This window comes from Salvia splendens, unplaced genomic scaffold (assembly GCF_004379255.2).
Source record: "Salvia splendens isolate huo1 unplaced genomic scaffold, SspV2 ctg314, whole genome shotgun sequence".
In the NCBI taxonomy this organism is placed as follows: Eukaryota; Viridiplantae; Streptophyta; class Magnoliopsida; order Lamiales; family Lamiaceae; genus Salvia; species Salvia splendens.
The window spans coordinates 1-20,608 of NW_024598956.1; the positions used below are offsets into that span (position 1 = coordinate 1).

A 20,608-nucleotide genomic window follows, 5' to 3' on the forward strand; every position below is an offset into this window, starting at 1 on the left:
GCCGGGATCGCCTGCTGTCTCGGCTCGCCACCGCTCTTGACACCCCGCCGTCGGGTCGCTGCCTCTCGTCTAGCGTTTCCGCCTCTGGCAGCACGGCACCTCGGCCAGAGCCATTCTCCCTCCAAAGCTAAGTTTCTTGTTTAAATCTTTCTAGTGTGTTAAGTGAAGCTTGCGAAAAAGATACTGTGACTTGAGCATTAGGGATTTTCTTACATTCTGCTATGATTGATTCGATTTCATGGAGGGGTTGAGCCTGTGGTAGCCGTTTCTATGTTACTGATTATGTTCTGATGTGGGGTTCTAAGGCATACTCCTATGTTCTTGAGCTCATGTGTTCCTAAGTTCTCATTCTTGGCTATCTACTGTGTACTACATGATGCTAGTATGGTTTGGAGGATTTACCTCTTGTGATTGCTGAGTGAGGCTGCTCTTACTCTTGCTCGATTCCTTCCGCTTTCTCTCGGTTCTCCCTCCCTCTCTTTAGCTTGTTACTTTGCTACTAAGTGGAAGGTGTTGTGGTGTGGTATAGTAACCGAGGGGCTTAGAATGTGTATAAAAACACATATCTTGTAACTGAAAGCTGCAGAGGCTGAGTGTTGGCTGACCTTGCAGCATCCTTTAACTGATTTTGGTGTTTTGTGCTGCCTTGTACTCTGATTCATTCATGAATTTTGTCTTCTTTTGCAGGTGCACACTAGAGGTGGCATTGTGGGGGCTGATTTCCGGACTATAACCGGTTTGGGTAGGGGAAGCAAGGGCTGTTACCCGCAGCTTTGCAGAGTATTAGCTGGAGGGGAGCCTGCTGGCTGGAGTTTGCCTCTTTCGGTCCAACACTCACTCACCTTTCTGAAAGGTATTGTTTCCCCTTCCCTTTCTTAATACACTTCTCTTGTTGTCTCTGTAAACAATTGAGGAGATCTAACGGCTGTTGAAACGAGTTGTCATAACAGCCGAGCTCTTCTTCATGTTTTGATCTTTCTCTCCAGATCACGGAGTTGCCGAGCTTGGTGCCGAACTGCCGAGCTTGGTACCGAACTGCTGAGCTCCCTGCCGAACTGCCGAGCTTGGTGGCGAACTGCTGAGCTTGGTGCCGAGCTATCACAATCCACCAACAGTCTCTATTCATGCAACTAGTTCTCTTTCGTGTGCTTTGGCAGGAGTTGCGACTGGCCAACGAGGCTGTCTTCCCTCGTGGTCTCGCCCTCCCGGCTCGTTTGAAAAATCTGGGGCCGAGACGGCCCGATGACGAAGGCCAAAGTAGCCCTTAGGGATTTCTAAATGTAGTAGTGTAGCTCGACTTTTATTTTCATTGTCAAAGATTGTAATTTAGTTTGAGGTTTCTGAAAATTGTAATTGTACCCTTTTTCAAGAAATAAAAATACTCTTTCATTTGTCAATAAAAGTTCTAGTATTTTATTTCATAACTCCCGAGAAACCTAAGTCTCGGCTATTACAACTATTAACTAGTATAGTCAAGTACAGATCGATCCCACATAGATGATTTGTTTTACATTGGTTGCGGACACGAATGAGAATGACTGCTGCCACGCTTTACTACGGTGGGTTAAGTTAAACTACTTGACTTGAGAGACTAAACTAACTAAACTAATCCACCTGCTAAATGGAATAAAATCTACTTGATCAACTCATCATGTAATTTCCTGAAATCTGAAAAGTGTACGATAAGCAAAACTTTACTAACAAACTCATCTTCTTCTACAACCAAATCAAGGAACAGAGTAAATCAGATGTGCAGAGACTTCCATCAGAACAAACTTGGCAAGAAAGCACAAACTTATAAATCTGACGCATAACTTCCAAATCAAGCAGAGAACAACTACTGTTAAGACATAAACAAACTGACCTACTCATGCTCATGAAAATAATAAAATGAAACTTCAGATCTACGACTGCCAAAACGAATCAAACACGATCGCATCTTCGATCAATGCAAACATACTCAGATCTACACTACCATGTTACCAATTAGCAGATCTAAACGTCCTAACGCATCCCATCCATGATCACTTCATAACTGAGTAAAATTCATAGACAACAGAGCACATCCAATGGAATAAACAACAGCTAAACATTTGAGCTAAGATACACTTCATAAATCGGAAATCAAACATCGATCAGAGAGTTCATGCATAATAACAAACTTCCACAAAACATTGATCAATAAACTGAAATCCAAGTCTGAACGTCAAGCATAAACTAAAAGTAAATAGAACTAAAAGTAGAAATTGTTTCATCGCTTCGTCTCGAAGCGGAATTACATAACCAAAAGATAGAGCCGGTAAAACTAACACCACCACGCTGCTAAACTAAACTAAACTAAGACCAAGTGTGTGAGTGGCAGAATTCAGGAGTGTTGAGTGTTGGGAGCTCCCATTTCAGCCCTTGAAGAGAGCTGAAATCAGGAATGAGTTTCTCTCTATGTGCGCCCCCCTCTCCTACTCGCGCTTGGCTTGTTATTTATAGAGAGGTGTAGGGCTCTGATCCCTAGGGTACCGTCCTCTCGAAATGTCATTCATGCCTTTGGATTTTGGTAGGGTTTTTAGCTCCATCTTCTATGCGGGAACTCCTGTTGGCTCCGGTTGATCTGACTTGATCCGTTCACGCAACAGTTTCACTCATTTTTCTCGATTCGTCTGTCCGCCTAGTTGATCAGAACATCCTTGGAATATGGCGGACTTTCACACACACCTGGCTCATATTCGCACGTTAGATAGTAGAATATTATCATGGAACACATGCATGAAACTAGACTCATCAGCAGTGCAATATTAATTCTGTGGTGGCTGCTAATAATATTCCAATATAAGCTTGTATTAAATTGTGGGTTCAATTTAATTAGTAAAAAGCTAATTGGGTGAGGCCATATCCAAAACCTTCCATAGATCCATGACTGGGCCCAATATGAACTTAATATAAATAGGAGAATAAATTAGATATAAAATATAATTTTATTTACTATGAAATTTTTGTCCCTCTCTTGATTGGATGAGATGATTTTTTCTTCAGCTCTCCTCCGTGAGGAATTTCTGTCTTGTTTATTCGAGTCATAGTATTTTGATAAGATTAGTCCACACGGATTTCGGAATACAGTTCTGGAACCAGCAATCGACGATTCTTTGGAGAATCAAATCTGTATCTAAACCGTAGTATTCATGTTTAGGATTTTTATTTCTAAGCATGAATTATTTACGTTCTAGCATGCAATTATTTGTTTAACATGTGAATTGATTAATTGCATAATCGATCAAATAGATCATTATCTGATTAATTTATTTTATCCAAGTCTTCCGCTGTGCAAGGGGCACCAAACCCCGACACTTTCTAGTCGAGTCCTTTCGATTTTGACAAGCTTTGCCCACCCAAAGGTCACAACTTGAGTTCAAGAACAGATTAGAGATCCGTGGTCTCGTATTAAAGGTCATCACGTGGAGAAGGTGCAAGTATCGATGATTCTTTGGAGAATCAAATCGGTAACTCTACACCGTAGTATTCATGTTTAGGATTTATTTTCTTTAAGCATGAATTATTTGCATTCTAACATGCAATTCTGTGTTAACATGTATTAATATACCCATAATCTGTCAAATAGATCCTTTGTCTGGTTTATTTTGGTTTTGTACAAGTCTTCCGTTATAAAAAATAAAACAACAACAAAGATTGTCAACACAGTGTCACGGTTATGTTGACATTTTTGTTGCCTGTTATTTGGTCATTTATTGATATTTCTAACGACCTTGACCATAGTTTAGAGTTTGTACGGATATATAGAGTTTGCATTTTATCATTATCCAATGATTCATTACCACAATTAATGCAATATTATGTATGAAATTTTCAAAAACCAAACTCTACTTTAAAATGAAATTAGAATAAAAAATGCACGAATGTCCACTCCTCTGCTTTTATTTAGTATCTAGTAATTCAATATTTATGTAAAAATACAAATTAGCAGTAAATAAAGAAGAAGTGATACAAATTATTCATAGGTAAAGTTTGTATAATATATAAGAGTTTGCATTTATTAGAATATATAAGAGTTTGCATTTATTTTTTTTTATCATTACCCAATGATTCATTACCACAATTAATGCAATATTATGTATGATTTCAAAAACAAACTTTACTTTAAATGAAACTAGAATAAAAGATGCATGAATGTCCTTTCTCAGCGATGTAATCATATCCACCCTCTGCTTTTATTTAATATCTAGTAATTCATAATTTATGAAAAATATACAAATTAGTAGTAAATAAAGGAGAAGTAATACAATTGTACCAATACTACATAAATTAGACTACTTATTTTCTTAAAGAAGAAGTAATCAATCCACTCACATTCTATTATAAACCTAATATGTATAAAAAATGGGTTCCACATTCCACTATTTTTACTCACTCACATTCCTTTATATTTCTTAAAACTCGTGCCAAACTCAAATGAGACTCCTAATGGCTACAAAGGGAGAGTACTGTTATTATTCAATTCTGAGTTCAATTTACTTTTTAAGTAAATGGTCTCACACTACACATAATTAATACTTTCTCACTTCATCTATAAATAAGTATCTCATATTTTCTTTATTAGTATTTCGTGTACTGTAAAATATTTTTCGAGTGCTTGAATATTGTAAAAATTCTTCGATTATTTTTCAAGGAATTAAACAAATTATTTTTTCATATGTGTTTTATTTTTACATTTAATGGTTGTTTTACATATTTAAATGTATAATAAACAAATAAGTCAACGTTATTTGTTTAGTAGATTGGTAGTGCCAAAGTATTTTTTTTTCGGAAAAAGAAGTTTTGTAAAGCCAAATAGGTATGCTCCCCCGTGCTAGTCAAATAAATAGAAAATGATCAAAACAAAACATGGCATTACATAACATACATAACATCATTTTCTCATAAAACATACATGAAACTAACTTATACTCCCTCCGTTATAAAAAATAGTCTCATTTGTGGACGACACGTGTTCTAATAGAAATTGATAGAGTAAGAGAGAAAGATAAAAAAATAGATAAAATATGAGTGAAACTTTCTATTTTTTAGAAATGATACTATTTTTTATGAAAATCCCATAATGACATCATAAGATTATTTTCCATGGATGGAGGGAGTATTTAGGAAGAAAAACCACACAATAACAATAATGTAGGATAGAAAATCCACCACGTTTGCTTAGATTATTAATTGAATTCTCACTTCAGTCTTAACTTTCTTGCCGGTATAGTTCCTTCTAAAATAAGAATAACATACTGACTAGACTCAATAAATATTCAAACTTAATTAGAATGCATGCATGTTAATTTTATTTCCTGCCTTTACAACATTATTTTGCATGAACTTAAACTAGCAATTCCTGCCTTTAACTTGAATATGTTGAAGAATTAAATAAATCTGGATATTAATTCGTGTCGAAGTTACTAAAATAATCCAACATATTAGCCACCATTAACTAAATCAATTTAGACCAAAGAATTAATTAATCAGCCAATTTAAAGAATTATTTAAATATAGCCCACTTAAAGTCAGCCCTAATTTATTCAATTCATTGGCCCATCATGGAATTACTCACGGTCCCAAAGAATTATCCTTAATAGTTAAAATTTTTGTTGATTAAAGCTATATTTTGAATTCCTCTCAAATTTCAGTTGCCATTATATCTGGTCATTTTTATTTTATCAATCAATTTACTTGTATGATATAATGTGTGCTCGGGGGCCTCCTTCCACCCTTATCTCTACAAACAAGTTGGAAGTCAGAGCCATTTTAATAAACCAATATTTTGGCCATTCAAAATGCATTTACCCTACAATATAACAATGATATAAAGTGTTAAGTATGCTCATTAATTTTAGGGATAAAAGTGTTAATAGCATTTAATACAATATCAATAAAATACGTGTCAAGCATTGGAAGTTTTTCATCCAACAATTCTTGGGTGTATCAAACTCAAATATATGAATTCATTCTTTGTTTTCTTGGTCAAATTCTTATTTTGCTTCCTCACGACAGTATCAAACACGTCTATATATTGAATTCCTCAAAAATTTCAATTGCCGTTATTCAATTTGAATTTACTTTCCCCAAATCATAGATCCCCAAATGAAGGAACCAATTCCCGTCGGCACCCTTCCGCCTTTCTCACGCCGGTGACTACACTCCATCACCGGTCCGATTTCTCCCCAAACAATTCGACGCAGCCTCTGTTCGGTCGATTAAAGCTATTTTGAATTCCTCCCCAAATTTCAATTCCGCCTGACCATGACCGCCCACCGCTACTGCCGTCGGTCAATAGCAGCCGGCACCGACTCTCCTTTGCGCATACACTCGCTGGACTCGCTTGCAGACAGCGGCCTCCGTCGCTCCGGAGCCGCTCCCTCCGTTCCAGTTGCACTCTCCTCGGTCTGGAATTGCTGACGTCGCGCACACCCAGCCGCCGCGTCGCAAGGCTGTCATGCCATCAGTCCATCCGTCGGATATCAGGTGCCGCCGAGCGGTGAGAGGCACTCGAGAATCCACCGAGCAGTCGCTGCCGTCGGGGTCTCACTTCGGTCGGTGTCATTCTCCAGCCATATCGGCTGCACTGTCAATTTCGTTGGACTGCCGTGGACTTCTCGGCTTAGGTAAGTTTCCATTAATTTTTCAGTTTACAAATTTTATCTTCTTGTTTGGCTAGATATGTTAGGGAGTTAGATTTGGGTTCATGATATTGGGTTTTCTTCTTGATTTGTGAAGCTAATAAACTTGTTGTGATGTCCAAACATTCTTGGGTTGATATCGCTTGCTTATTTGTAGATTGGTGTTATCCCTTTGAGCATTTATCTTAAAATTTGGGCTCAGCCATTGTGAAAGCTAGACCCACTGACTCTCTATTTCTCTCTCGGTTTTGGTGGTGAAACAATTGTGTGATAGTGAAACTGATTGGGAATAGGTGCATATGTATCTATCTCAATGTTTTTAAGTCGGTGAATCGAACCGCGTCGCCATAGGACCGATATATCGACTCAGTCGATATATCGGTCGACTTAGTCGATATATCGATAGTAAGTCGGGCGACTCACCAGACAAGTCGTCCAGGTCCCTCAAGACCGATATATATCGATATATCGGGCGACTTGCCCTTTTACACATGTAAAATATGCAATATATACTTCAAATTACAACAGGAAAAAACACAGCATCATATTGTTCAATGATTTAGTCATGTTCAACGATTTGCATGATAACAACTAACAAGCAATTAAGCAAACTCAAAGCACAACATCATCCACTTGGAAAGCCCCTGCAGCTGAACCTCCACCACCCTCTTCATCATCTTCGTAATCAGATGCAGCGCTTGAGGAACTCAAATAATAGACGAGAGAGGAGCGACATAAGAGAGGAAGAGGAACTGGAGCATTACCGGAACTAGAGTTCATCCTGAATGAGGAGAGGCGGCGGATGAGGCAGGCCGGAGGCGTGTCCAGGAGAGGCGGCGGCGTTCTTCAGTTTCTGGAGGTGGAGGGAGCGTCGGCGGCGGCTGCAGTTCTGGAGGAGGAGGACGTGGGGAGGGGGTGTGGGGGATGTATAAAGAAACCCTAATGGGCTGAATAGACACCTACCTGTCCGCCTGGCCCAATCTGGAGTGAAGCCCATTAAGTCGTCCTCGACTCGATCAGGCGACTAATCGGTCGAGTCGCGCGATATATCGGACGACTCGAATGTTAGTCGCCTAAGTCGCATCTGGGTGTGTATCGACCCTTGGCCTACCGATACAGGCGATATATCGCGATATATCGCGATATATCGGACGACTTACAAACATTGATCTATCTATCTATATATATACTAGAACTGTAGTTTGTTGGGATTTTCGGTAGAGGTTAAATCTGCAATTTCTTGGCTTGATCTATCTATCTATATATATACTAGAACTGTAGTTTGTTGGGATTTTCGGTAGAGGTTAAATCTGCAATTTCTTGGCTTGTTGTATCTGGGATGTACTCATAGAAACTAATAGGGTTGTTGCAAAAGTTGTTATTTATGTTATAGATATTGTTATTGCTATTTACACGTCAGAATGCACATGTTGGAATCACATGATTATTGCAGGTTGACTTGGAAAAATTTGCAAGGAATCTTCCTCTTCACCTTATCGCAGCGATTATGGTTTGGGAAAAGGAAAAATCCACGTTCAAGTATTTGCTATGTGGAATTCTTCGGTTGCATTCCATGTGTGATCTTGCCTCCCGGGTGCCCAAAATTGAACAGGTTATCGGAAGTGATACTGAGCTATCTATCATCATATCAAGCAGATGGCAATGCTCTATTTTTTTGTTGATTTTCAAAAGACCTATATTACACTTATAATTGGATTTGTGTGCTGATTGACGCAAGACAACAAACATAAACGGATGGATAGAAAATCTTTATTTTGACTTGGTTGCTTTACTAGCGACCTGTATTCCTTCACTGGTTTTTTCCACTACATCATGTAACAGTCTGCTTGTTTTCGCTTTCCTTTTTTTGCTTTAGGTTGCTTCTCATTTTTCATTCTCAATATTATGAGATTTGCAGTCAAGAACTATTGTAATACATGGAGGTTTAAAAGTATTTTAACATGTTTTTTTCTAGTTATCCTGACAACCTTTCTGCTTAATTTCCTCTAGTCTTCTTTAACTGCAGTTGCTAATGTTTTTGCATAAACCACAACTTCCTAAGATCATAAACTCACCCATCATTTGTATGATATGAGGTACTTAATGCTTTATAGGTTTTTTAGTTCCACCTCTCCTGAGCCCTTTTAGCCTTTAACTTTAATAACTTTGATTCACAGCTCCTTATCTTCACATTGATCCTAGCTCTTTCTTAATTTATCTTCCCTGTTTATGTACTTGAAAATATAGTCATTCTCAACTTCTGGCAACATATTTGTTACGTGTGTTATGATGTGGTTATATGTGTATACATCATCAGTATGTCCCTTAATTCATATATCATCATATGTTTTCTTCTGATATTGCTTGATGATGTGAAGATATCGGAAGAACAACTGATTGACCTGGTCTTTTATCTGCTAGTTCTACTTGGAGCATACATACAAGTCAATATTCATTTCCTTATCCGTTGTTTGTAGATATGTACTTACTACTTCGTATCTAGGAATATCACACCATTCCCAATGACATGATTCTTTTTCATGCGTCTCTCATAGATTGCAGTCTACAATTGTTGACGGTCATTGTTTCTTCACAGTACCAAGAGGTTGCTCTAGCATTGACTGCATATTACAAGGTAGCAATCCAGGATTTGGTGAGAACTGAGAACATTAAATTACTAGTTTAATGTTATAAATCTTCCCACTTCATCTTCTTGATTGTTGTTATTTCAAAGTGTTATCAAATTATGTTGTGGCTGAGTAAGTGGAGTTGGTGGCAGGTGTACATATGCAAAGAGGCAGCATTTGCTGCGGTTTGTGTAGATGTCAAGTATCTGCGGACCAACGATTCATCTAGAAGTGTATCCCCTACTACTGAAGAGACCTTGAATCACCTCGGCTGCAGTGTGATTCTTCTCTTCAATTTCTACAGTCTCTGTGTCAGCAAAAGTTATTTCGGGAATGCATTGTTAACAAACAGGTTTTTCTAGATTTTACCTAGTCATCTGATTAGAGATTTTACTGCCTGAAAGCATTGACATTTCTTTAATAAACCTGCTTCACTCACCACATTTATCATTATGTGCATGCGTGCATTCTGTACTTAATGTATTTTTAAGGCTATCTAAGATTGACAATCTTCTTTGTAGGTTATTTATAAGTCAATTTGAGTCCCGAATCGTTCGTGCTGCATCAGAAGATAATTTATTCCATGTAAAACCTCTCTTGCTTAGCCTGTGGATATCATTCATCCTTTTCCATAAAATGTTAAGTGCATCTGTTTTTATCATAATATATCTGTTGTGTTCTTGATAAGATTTTAATGAAGTTTGTTTCTTCTTGCAGGAGCTTGGGAAGCGGTGGATTGCAGGAGCAACTAGCTTCCTGTGTTGGACTCGGCCCTGATGAAAAAAGGAGTAGCTCTACTTCTCATCTTTGTAGTCGTCAAAATCATGGTCTTTGAGGATTCTGGTAACTCTACTTCTAATCTTTTTCAGGTGTTGTTCGAGCCCGTATATACTCAACTTGGGATGCTTCCTACTTATACATGAGTGCCTAGCTGCTATTTATTTTCATTCATGCCTGATATGTTGATTTTTATAGAGAATTTAAATGTTAATTGACATGTTATGATTAAGAGTAAATTTCCGAGAGGTTGTCTCACAACTCTCTAATCTGTGCATCTCCCTAGTTTTTAATGATTTCATACACATCACCAGTCGATAAACAAAGGATATTAGCTTCATAAATATCCAAAAATTGCCCTAGTACTATTCTACTTTGTAGTGAGGACGAAAAGCTTCCACGAACAGTGTTTCACCACTTGTTATTTGTGTGTGCATGCTAGATTTTCTCTCTATTGATTGTCACTACTTTCACCACTTTTTTATGGGTTATTAGTGTAGACTTCGTTTCTCTCGAGGGTTGGTCTATAAACTTCTTGTTGCTTACTAACTTCTGGAGAACTAGGTTTCCCGTGCTTCAGATACAGTGACAATAATGTTCTTTGGTGCCAGATTTCTTGAGCTAAGGAGAGAGAAACTATTCCGGTTTTGAAAAATTAATTCAAAAAGCCATAGGGCCGATCAACTGAATGAGAGCTTTATGAGTTGCAATCTTGTTGATATTGGTGCATAAAAATGATTTAGGCAATAGGACTAAAAGCCTCATATCCAAATTATCACATGCCTAACCCTACATAAACCACTAGTGAGCCGGTTTGAGCCCCAAAAGCCTATTTTCTTTGTTGAAAATTTTGAAGTCACTATATTAGCCTACTTATTATATCCGTTTGTTGGCCTATATTTTCTACCCTAGTCACTAAAATTAAAGTGCTAGCACATTATTGGGAGGGTATTTATGGTGGCAAGGAAAAGATGGAAGTCATGGAACATTCATTAGGTGGTATTCATTTATATTGAGATACAAATGAAAAAACTCTCTCTTCAAACAAAAGTAAAATAAAAAGGCAGCCTTTAATGTGTAAAAAAAAGCCAAGGCTTGAAAAAATAAAAAATAAAAAGGCAGCCTTTTTACGTGTAAAAAAAGCCAGGGCTAGAAAAAAAATAAAATAAAAAGGCAGCCTTTCATGTGTAAAATAAAAAGCCAAGGCAAGTAAAAAAATAAAATAAAATGGCAGCCTTTCATGAGTTAAAAAAGCCAAGGCCAGAAAAAAGAATATCGAGCGAAAAACAGAAATATGCTCAAAAGAATAAGATCACTTGGTTTAGAAGGTAGAAAAATCTCCAGTTTGGGGTGTTGAGCTGTCAGAATTTTGTATTTTAGTGAGATGGGAAGGATGTTGTGAGGGATGTGCTAGTATTTTAAGAATGGTGATAAGCTACTTATCCAAATATGATCACACCTTTACCAAAAGCCCCGTTACATCCAAATGAAAAGACCTTTTGATTTAGGCATCATATTGACTTGTGAGCGATGAATTTTGCTTGATTTTGGGAGAAAGATCTTATGTGCTTAAAATAAAGAATAGCTGGAAGAACTTCTCTTTATGAATTAGCGACGATGGTTTGAGACTCCCAAGACATAAATCGAACTAACATTGAAGCATTGGATGCCTAGCTCTTAGGGAATTAGTTCGTGTACAATTCATGTTCTAAAAGTTTTACTCGCGAGTGAATTCGGGCTCAACCTAATTTCTCTAAATGATTCGTGTGATTTGACGTGACTTGAAGTAGAGGATTATCTAATTTCTTGTGAATGTGCTTATTTATCTAACTTGCTTGAGGGCGAGCAAGACTTATGTTTGGGAAGTATTTGATGTGTGTGGGTAATTGTTTGGGAAGTATTTGATGTGTGTGGGTAATTGTTTAACTTGTTATTACATAATGGATGGAATGGCGGGCAGTGTACTACTGCTCCGGTTCAATTTTGACCACCTCACTATTTATTCCAGCGAGTTGAAGGGTATAAAGTTGCAACCAATATTTGCTTCAATATTCAAACATTTATTTACTTTAGTTCGATATTTAGTGTGTCATTTCATACTAAAGCCATCAATGAAAAACTACTGCCAAATCTTTATGATGCTCTACACTTGTTGGTACCTGATAAAATTGGGGTTGGACTTGCTTTGTCTAATTCTGAAGAACACAATATCACCACGATACCAGGATGTGTGGTTAGTTATTCTCTTCTTTGTACATACATTTAGACATAATTTTTTGTTTGTTGTAGGAAGTGGAATACATACAACAGTTTATTATTTTTATCTCCTTGGAATTCTTCAACTTGTTGCACTAAACCTTAACCCTTTTCTTGGCTGTATTTAGGAAAGACTTTCTGTTTGAGTCAGATTGCAGAGCTGCTGTGTACCAATCCTGTTGCGTTTGAGGCTACTGAGATAATTCAGCATATTCTTGTGCTACTCTTAGTCGATTTGAAGGCCTCTCGTTCTTGCAAATGTTATCTCTCGTGGAACTAAAGTGTTTTCCGTGATAGTTCCTACTGCATAAATAGACTAGAAAGTACTTAGTCGATCCGAAGGTCGAGGGTGGTAGGGGGCGACTGAGTTCTTAACTTAAAAGATGAGGGGGAAAGGGTGGAAAACTGAAGGGGTGGAAAACTGAAGGCACAAGTCTATTTATTGATTTTTGAGCTTGCTTTGTGATCTTTTGTTTCTTGGTTGTTGCGCCTATATTTTTCCTACTTATTTAATTCATTCTTTGCTGCATTTTGCCGTTTTATAATTGATCTGTTACACATATTATATTTTTGTTTGTTATAATTGATCTGTTACATACATTTTATTTTTGTTTGTTATACTGTGCCTGACTTTTTTCTACTTTTTCTAATCCACTTTTTGCTACCTTGCACCATAATTAATTAATACATACATAGCATCCTATTTTTCTTTGTCTCATATGCCCTGTACAAATATGTGCTATAAAAGTGTTTCTTTGATATGTAAACCCCATTGATTGTCAAATCTTGGATTCTTAATATATATGTTAAATGTTTTTATAGCCTCTTTCCTAGTTACTTACTACACACATTTCCTTTTAACTTTGGCATTCGGTTTGCTGTAATTGCATCTAAAAAAGAAACCGTGGGCCATGGAAGCTGGTTGGGCACTCAATTAGTGTCAAGTAAAGATACTTTCTATGAGGTTAGTGTTGCCACTACTGTAGCAGAGTGACTGACCTTTCTCATGATTTTAATATTTTTGCAATGCAGGAATGGAAACTGCAGCTTGTTGCCACTATGTGTACAATACATGGAATCTAGACTACTTCGATTTCTGTATATTTGGTCAAGTTCCTCAACAATTTAATTTAACTTAACATCTCTTATATGCCAGTTCAGTAGTTTGTACATAGTCTACTGTGTTTGAGTTTGTTTTCTTTACCTGTCCGTTTGATGATTCTGATTGATACAACAAATTTTGGTTTACTGAGTGAACATAAGAACAGATTAATAGTGTTGTAATATACTATTCAACTTAACTATGAATTGTAATGTTACCCCGTTCTAAAATTTTCAGCTTGCCTGTAATGTTTATCCTTTGTGAATGTTTCTGCTTCAGGATCAGTCAATAAGCGTCAACTTGTGACTCACCATATGATGTGTATTGCTCTACGAGCTGCTTTAGATGCTTTAGGGAAGCTTGCAAATTCAAGTGTTTGTTCCTTCCTAGGTTATTGGTTAATGTTATTATTGTGAATTTCAGTCTAACCTTGGATTTATGACATTCCAATGTTTTCCTTCGGGAGAAAGGCATTAGAGCAGTTTCTGGACCATCTCATTCAGTATCACTGCTCTTTTTTGACCACCTCACTATTTATTCCAGCGAGTTGAAGGGTATAAAGCTGCAACCAATACTTGCTTCAATATTCAAACATTTATTTGTTAAACCTAACTTTAGTTCGATATTAAGTGTGTCATTTCATACTAAAGCCATCAATGAAGAACTTCTGCATAATCAGTCTGATGCTCTACACTTGTTTGTACCTGATAAAATTGAAGTTGGTCTAGCTTTGTCTAATTCTGAAGAACACGATACCAGGATCTGTGGTTAGTTATTCTCTTCTTTATACATACATTTAGATATAATTTTTTGTTTAGTTGTAGGAAGTGGAATACATACAACAGTTTATTATTTTTATGTCTTTGGAATTCTTCTACGTGTTGCACTAAACATGTAACCCTTTTCTTGTCTGTATGCAGAAAAGAAATTCTTTTTGAGTCAGATTACAGAGGTGTGTGCCAATCCTGTTGCACTTGAGGCTACCGAGATAATTCAGCATATTCTCATGTTACTCTTAGTCAATTTGAAAGCTTCTCTGAGCATTTAGATTCATTCTTGCAAATGTTATCTATTGTTCAACTACTAATGTGTTTTCCTTGATAGATCCTACTGCATAAATAGACTAGATTGTACTTAGTCGATCTGAAGGTCGAGGGTGGTAGGGGTTGACTGACTTCTTAACTTAAAAGAAGCGGGGGGAAGGGCTGAAGACAGAAGGCACAAGTCTATTTTTTGCTTTTTGAGCTTGCTTTGCTTGATCTTCTGCTTCTCTGTTGTTGCGTCTATATTTTTCTACTTATTTAATTCATTATTTGCTGCCTTTTGCAGCTTTATAATTAATCTGTTACATATATTATATTTTTGTGTGTTATTATACTGTGCCTGATATTTTTCAGCATTTTTTAATCCACTCTTTGGTACCTTGCAGCTTTATAATTAAGGCATACGTAGTTTCCTATTTTTCTTCGTCTCATATGCCGTGTACAAATATGTGCTATATTAGTGTTTCTTTGATATATAAACCTCATTTATTGTTAACTCTTGGCATATTAATATCGGTTAATGTTTTTACAATCTCTTTCCCAAGTACTTATGAGACACATTTCCTTTTACTTTGGCATTCGGTTTGCTGTGTTGCCACTACTGTGGCAGGCTGACTGATCTTTCTCATGATTTTAATATTTTTGCAATGCCGGATTTAATGACAATGTATGGAATCTAGACTACTCTGATCTCTATATATTTGATGGCATGATTTTTTCCGTTGAAGTGATCTGTTTGGTCAAGTTCCTCAACAATTTATTTTGACCTAACATCTCTTATATGCCAGCTAGGTAGTTTTATACATAGTCTACTGTGTAGTCACTCAGTGGTGCTTTGCTGTCAATACAATCTGCCTCGTCGGATTTACCACGGTCTTCTAGATCAACCTCAGTAAGTAAATTATGACGTTTAACTGTGCTACTTTCTCTCATTGTGCGCTTTATGGATTACATTAACATTGGGACCGGTGTTACAACTATGAGAAGAGAATTTTCTCCCTTGTTATGACTTAGTATATTACAAGTTCTATTAATAGCATATATAACTTTATCCCATTGGTTAACTAAAATCTCACACTTCTGAATTCTTTCTTCATTTCTGATTACTTTCTCGTTTTCCTTTCCCCCCTTTGTTTCTTTATTATTTGTTTTAATGCAGGAGTAGTGGGGCAATGGAGGCGTTCTGATTCTGGTTCAGGCCGTCATGAACTTAAAGTTATCGGGCTCAGACAATATTTCCTCATACATGGCTGCTATCTCCCGCCTAAAATCTAAAGCTTTATCTATTGTGAGTGCACTTTCCAATTAAGATAAATTGATATATGTCTTTAAATCTTACAACTGTTGGTAAAGTTAGCACACCTTAAAAATTTTATGTGCTTGTGCTTGTACTTGTGCTTGGTGTGGTTGTGTGAACATGCGCTTAATTCTTTAAAGTAAGTGTGATTTTTTTTGCTGCAGCTTTTGAAACTCTGTGAAGCTGAAAGTGTATCATACCTAGATGAGGTGGCTAGCAACACAACAACTCATAATATGACAAAGTTGGACTCGAGGTATTGGTTTCTAAAATCAAAGCATCATGCAATTTCTGTCATAACTCTGAGAGAGATACATATTCATTGCATTTATAATAAAAGAGATTTCCCAGACCCTTTAGATCTATTGTTACAATTACATTGATAATCCAGCAAGTTTTGTACTCTAAAAATGAACTGAAATAATCTTAAATGTACTGCAGAAATTTAACACATCGAGAAAATCCAAATACGACACATTTCCAACTTTTTCTTGTGATGTTTAACTACTTATTAGTAATGCCTAGTCGCAATTGGGTCTATAACAAATATTTATAGTATTTACTGTACAATAAGCATTGCAATATCTGCACTATGAGAAGATTTTGCCTTCTATACATATGTAGTTATCAAATTTTTCATTTTTCCTTACTTGGTGCTTTCATGGGCATTTGTTTTGTATAGGTTCTTGCATTGCTGGTAAAAGCTTGGTATAGATTCAAGACAGTTATATGCTCCCTCCGAGGCAAGTTACCAGACTGGAACTTAATATAAACCGCTTGGCAGATGTCGTCTCAGATGATTCAAATTTTTTGGTCATTCAAATTTTAGCTTTCTCATCATTTTATAAATTTGATCATTCTATAATTTTTTTGGGGATTGGATCTCCTTGAGGAAACCCTTTGGTTACTTGCATTTTTCTGCGCTGTCCTTAGTATTATGTGTTCAGCACCTTCTACCTCCTCTTATGAATACAATCGGCAACATATAGTTTTTGGTATCCTGATGATGAGAAAGCTGAAATTCATTGTGCTGAAGAATGACATGATTGCATCTGCACAGCAAGTTCAGTCTGCAAAATAAGTTGCCTTCAGAAACATTCTGGCATCTGAGAAGATTAAGAAAATTAGCTTGGTTCCAGAGCATTTGTTAATGACAAAGCTCTGAAGTATTTGTTAAGATTTACCTTTTCCTTCTATGGTTTAGGGTGTTCAATACATTTGGATCTATCGCCTAGGTTAATCAATAAGATTTGTTTTGTGTGCATTTGCATCCTTCTGGTGTTATCATACATGGTTATGTATGTGTCTCAGTGAGAAAAACTCGATTGTTAAAGATTTAAATTCTATCATCTTTCATGGACTGATAACTGCTTGGTTTCCTATGTGCAGGTACTGGCTGCAGTCATTAAGGCAGGTGTTTCTAGAGAGCATGAAATCCTGGCTGAAATATGAGATGTTTTTTCTTTCATTCGCAAAATGGAGCCCAGAAGAGTGATGGATCCGATGCTTGTCTCTCGTGTTAGGATTTTCTATATAATGTCACTGCTTGCTCGATCACCAGAGCTACAATCAATTAAGGTGCCTTCCCTGTCACGTGTCGATCTACTAGTTGAATAGACAAATTTTTCTACTTGAGTGAAACATGAATTCTTTTAATATGATAAGGCATTGAGTGTAAAAGTGAAAATGTCTTTTGTGATGTAAGGTTTCTCCGGTTGAGCGCTTTCTTGAGAAGCCAAATAATGGACGTAGTAGAAGCTCTAGCCGTGGTAGCAGCCTTGGAAGATCTCCAGTTCATTACGATTCTAGTTCAAGGAATATGCTGGTTGGGGACCAAATTTAAGGTTCAAAGTAAATATAAAACCAGAAAAGAAGTCAAAGTTGTCATCAGTAGTTCTGAAGATACGTGGAATTGATCGGGTAAATTAGTAATGTTTTCCTTCTTGATTCCATTTGTACTCATCACTAGATTTAATGTCTTTTCCATTCTAGCATGTTTATGTTATTCTTTATTTGTACTCATCACTAGATTTAATGTCTTTTCCATTCTAGCATGTTTATGTTATTCTTTATTTCTGTATAGATGAGTTACACCTCTCTAACAACTGAAGCCTGAATACGCTACTAAATTGAAACGATTTCCTTATAATTTCATTAGCAAAGCAACAAATCCACACACAGTGGATGGGCGGGCTGTTCTAACCTTGTCATTTCAGAAGCAAAGCAACAATCAATGATTTTTTTATTCAGGGAGTGGTTTTGGTACCTCGAGATTGTTAGTTTTGTATTATTCTTTCGTACACTTTTTAAAAATATATAGCATTTCAAAGTTCAAGCCTGACCTTAAGATAAACTGCATAAACGTAAAAAGGGAAAAAATGGGAAGAATATGCCCTTAAGTTACCTCCTCCTTATCTCTTTGTTCATCGAAGACGGTTTAGCTATTATTGTGTTTCTTCAGTTGGTGATGTCTATTATGTTTTCTTTCTATTTCCATTATAAAAGCATTATCTCAGGTCTTTCGCTGATTTTTTACAATGAATAAGTGAGATCAATGATGCTCGAATAAGTGAGATCAATGATGCTGAGCAGTGTGTTTGATTCATCTCATTTACTAATATAGGAGACCTGGCGACAGCATATAGCAGGTGGAAAGCTCAAGGAAATAACCGAAGAAGCAAAAATTTATTCAATTGGAAAAAAGGCACTTGCGGCTCTTTTTGTTCATACCCTGCTGGCGCGCTCCAGCGTCAAATTCGAAATTGGCTTGTAGAGAACTTCGATTTCCTTTCCATTGCTGATGACATGGCTGCAAGAGCAACTGGTCAGCTGGAAATTCTCTCTACAGCAATAATGGATGGTTGGATGGCTGGACTTGGTGCAGCCCAGCCTCCGACTACCGATGCTCTTGGACAGCTGTCTGAATATGCCAGATATCTTTATACTTCACAGCTGCAACATTTGTAGGTATGTTCTTACCATTTTCTTTAGATTCGCATCTTTTTGCAGCTACAGACAGATTGTCATTATCTAGTTCTTTTGCTGTATGTTTTTTTATATTGTTTATAGTAATGTGGTTTGTTATGGTTCGCATACTGATATTTACGGTTATATTGGTCCATAAGGATATTGCTGGTACTTTGGCGACTGAAGCAGCGGAAGACTCTGCTCAAGTAGCTAAGCTAAGTTCAACTCTTGAATATTGTTGATCACAAGAGAAGAAAGGTTTGTATCATAGCGCGCTGGCTCTCTTTATCTTGGTTGCCTCACTTCTCAAATACTGAAATTCCGCAAACACCGTTTACTCGAATTAGATTTTACAACAAATGAAAAACGACGCGGAGATGTTAAATTTAGAAAGTGGTGCTGCACCTATTCGGAATCCTTCCACTGTTGTTGAAGATGCAAGGCTAGTGTTGTTAATCTCCCTCGACAGCATACTGAAGCAAGTCAAGGGTTTTCATCTTTCTCCAATTTCTCCTCTTTTAACTTTCTGACAGATGTCGTCTCAGATGCTTCAAAATTTTGGTCATTCATCATGAAGTGTGTTTATAGTGTTTGTATTTTCTGTATGTAATTTGTGTAGTGTTTTTTTAATGTATGTGTAAGTGTGTGTATTTGTGTGGTGTATAGAGGTGTGCAATGTGTATTGGGTGCTATGATGTATAGTACATAGTACGTACGCAGAGTTATTCATTATTTTTATAGTGCGTCATATGTTTATTTGTGTATGGTGTGTGTGTGTTTTATTTATATTGTGTTTTGTGTATTTTATTTATATCGTGTTTAATGTTTGTAGTATGTACCATGTGAGAAATTATGTATTTTATTTGTGCATTTGTTGTATAGGGTATAAGTAGTGTATTTTGTATTAGTATTTGTAGTATGTGCAATGTGTGTATGTATTTATGTTGTGCTTGTGTTTTATGTATTTTATTTATAGTGTGTGTAATGTTCGTAGTATGTGCCGCGTATGTATTATATGTTTTATAATATTGTGTGTATTGTTTGTTTTATATGCATGTGTTTAAAGTGTGTGTATTTATGTAGTTATGGTAGTGTATGTATCTTGTGTATAGTGTGTGTATTGTGTATTTTGTATTTTGTGTGGACTATGTTTATTTTGTGAATTGTTTACTAGCGTGTATTTTGTATATAGTGTGTGTAGTATGTGCATTATATTGTTTGTTTTATATGTATGTGTTTAAAGTGTGTGTATTTATGTAGTTATGATATTGTATCTTGTGCATAGTGTGTATTGTATATTTGTGTGGACAGTGTGTGTATTTTGTCTGTAAAGTTTTTATTTTTTTGTAGTGGTGTTTAGTATGTTTATTTTGTGAATTGTGTACTAGTGTGTATTTTATATATAATGGGTGTAGCGTGTGCAGTCCATTTAATGTTTGTGTATTTTATTTATATCGTGTTAAATATTTGTAATATGTGCCACGTATGTATAAATTGTGTATATATGTGTATTCTATTTATAGTGTATTTAATATTTGTGGTATGTACCGCGTATGAATACTAGTATAGTGTGCGTGGTGCACCACTGTGTGTATTGTGTACTTTATGCAGATTGTATGTGTATTTTGTCTATACAGTGTACTTAAAGTGTTTTATTTTTGCGTTGTGACTTTATATGCGTATTTTGTGTGTAATGTGTGTAGTATTGGCAATTCATTTAGTGTTTGTGTATTTTATTTATGTTGTGTTTAATATTTGTAGATGTACCACGTATGTATAAATTGTGTGTATTTTGTTTATACAATGTGCGTAAAGTGTGTTATTTTTATGTAGCGTTTTATGTATAAAGTGTGCAGTATGTGCATTAGATTTAG

At 36.4% G+C, this 20,608-nt stretch overlaps 1 protein-coding gene and 3 long non-coding RNA genes across 8 annotated transcripts; all 4 read left to right on the forward strand.

Moving 5' to 3' along the window:
- Positions 1-6,461: 6,461 nt before the first annotated feature.
- Positions 6,462-10,338, forward strand: LOC121789710. 4 transcript variants are annotated; one of them, XR_006048135.1, is made up of 6 exons: positions 6,462-6,650; positions 8,119-8,277; positions 9,221-9,318; positions 9,445-9,644; positions 9,814-9,877; positions 10,010-10,338. XR_006048135.1 is itself a non-coding variant. In XM_042188094.1 (6 exons), the coding sequence occupies exons 2-6, from the start codon at positions 8,173-8,175 to the stop codon at positions 10,067-10,069; spliced, it is 486 nt and encodes a 161-aa protein (XP_042044028.1). In that variant the 5' UTR covers positions 6,462-6,650; positions 8,119-8,172; the 3' UTR covers positions 10,070-10,338. The 4 variants fall into 4 exon arrangements, 2 of the variants coding, with proteins under 2 accessions (XP_042044028.1, XP_042044029.1); XR_006048134.1 differs by having other exon boundaries at positions 9,221-9,300; XM_042188094.1 differs by having other exon boundaries at positions 9,262-9,318.
- Positions 10,339-10,716: 378 nt separating this feature from the next.
- On the forward strand, positions 10,717-14,195 carry LOC121789716. Its single transcript, XR_006048143.1, has 2 exons — positions 10,717-13,289; positions 13,358-14,195. It is a non-coding gene; the product is annotated as an uncharacterized LOC121789716 (long non-coding RNA).
- Positions 14,196-14,405: 210 nt separating this feature from the next.
- Positions 14,406-16,511, forward strand: LOC121789715. The gene is made up of 4 exons (XR_006048142.1): positions 14,406-15,362; positions 15,630-15,758; positions 15,932-16,023; positions 16,450-16,511. It is a non-coding gene; the product is annotated as an uncharacterized LOC121789715 (long non-coding RNA).
- Positions 16,512-17,162: 651 nt separating this feature from the next.
- On the forward strand, positions 17,163-19,374 carry LOC121789714. 2 transcript variants are annotated; one of them, XR_006048140.1, is made up of 5 exons: positions 17,163-17,345; positions 17,473-17,687; positions 18,391-18,734; positions 18,893-18,992; positions 19,082-19,374. It is a non-coding gene; the product is annotated as an uncharacterized LOC121789714 (long non-coding RNA). The 2 variants fall into 2 exon arrangements; XR_006048141.1 differs by having other exon boundaries at positions 18,406-18,734.
- Positions 19,375-20,608: the final 1,234 nt, after the last annotated feature.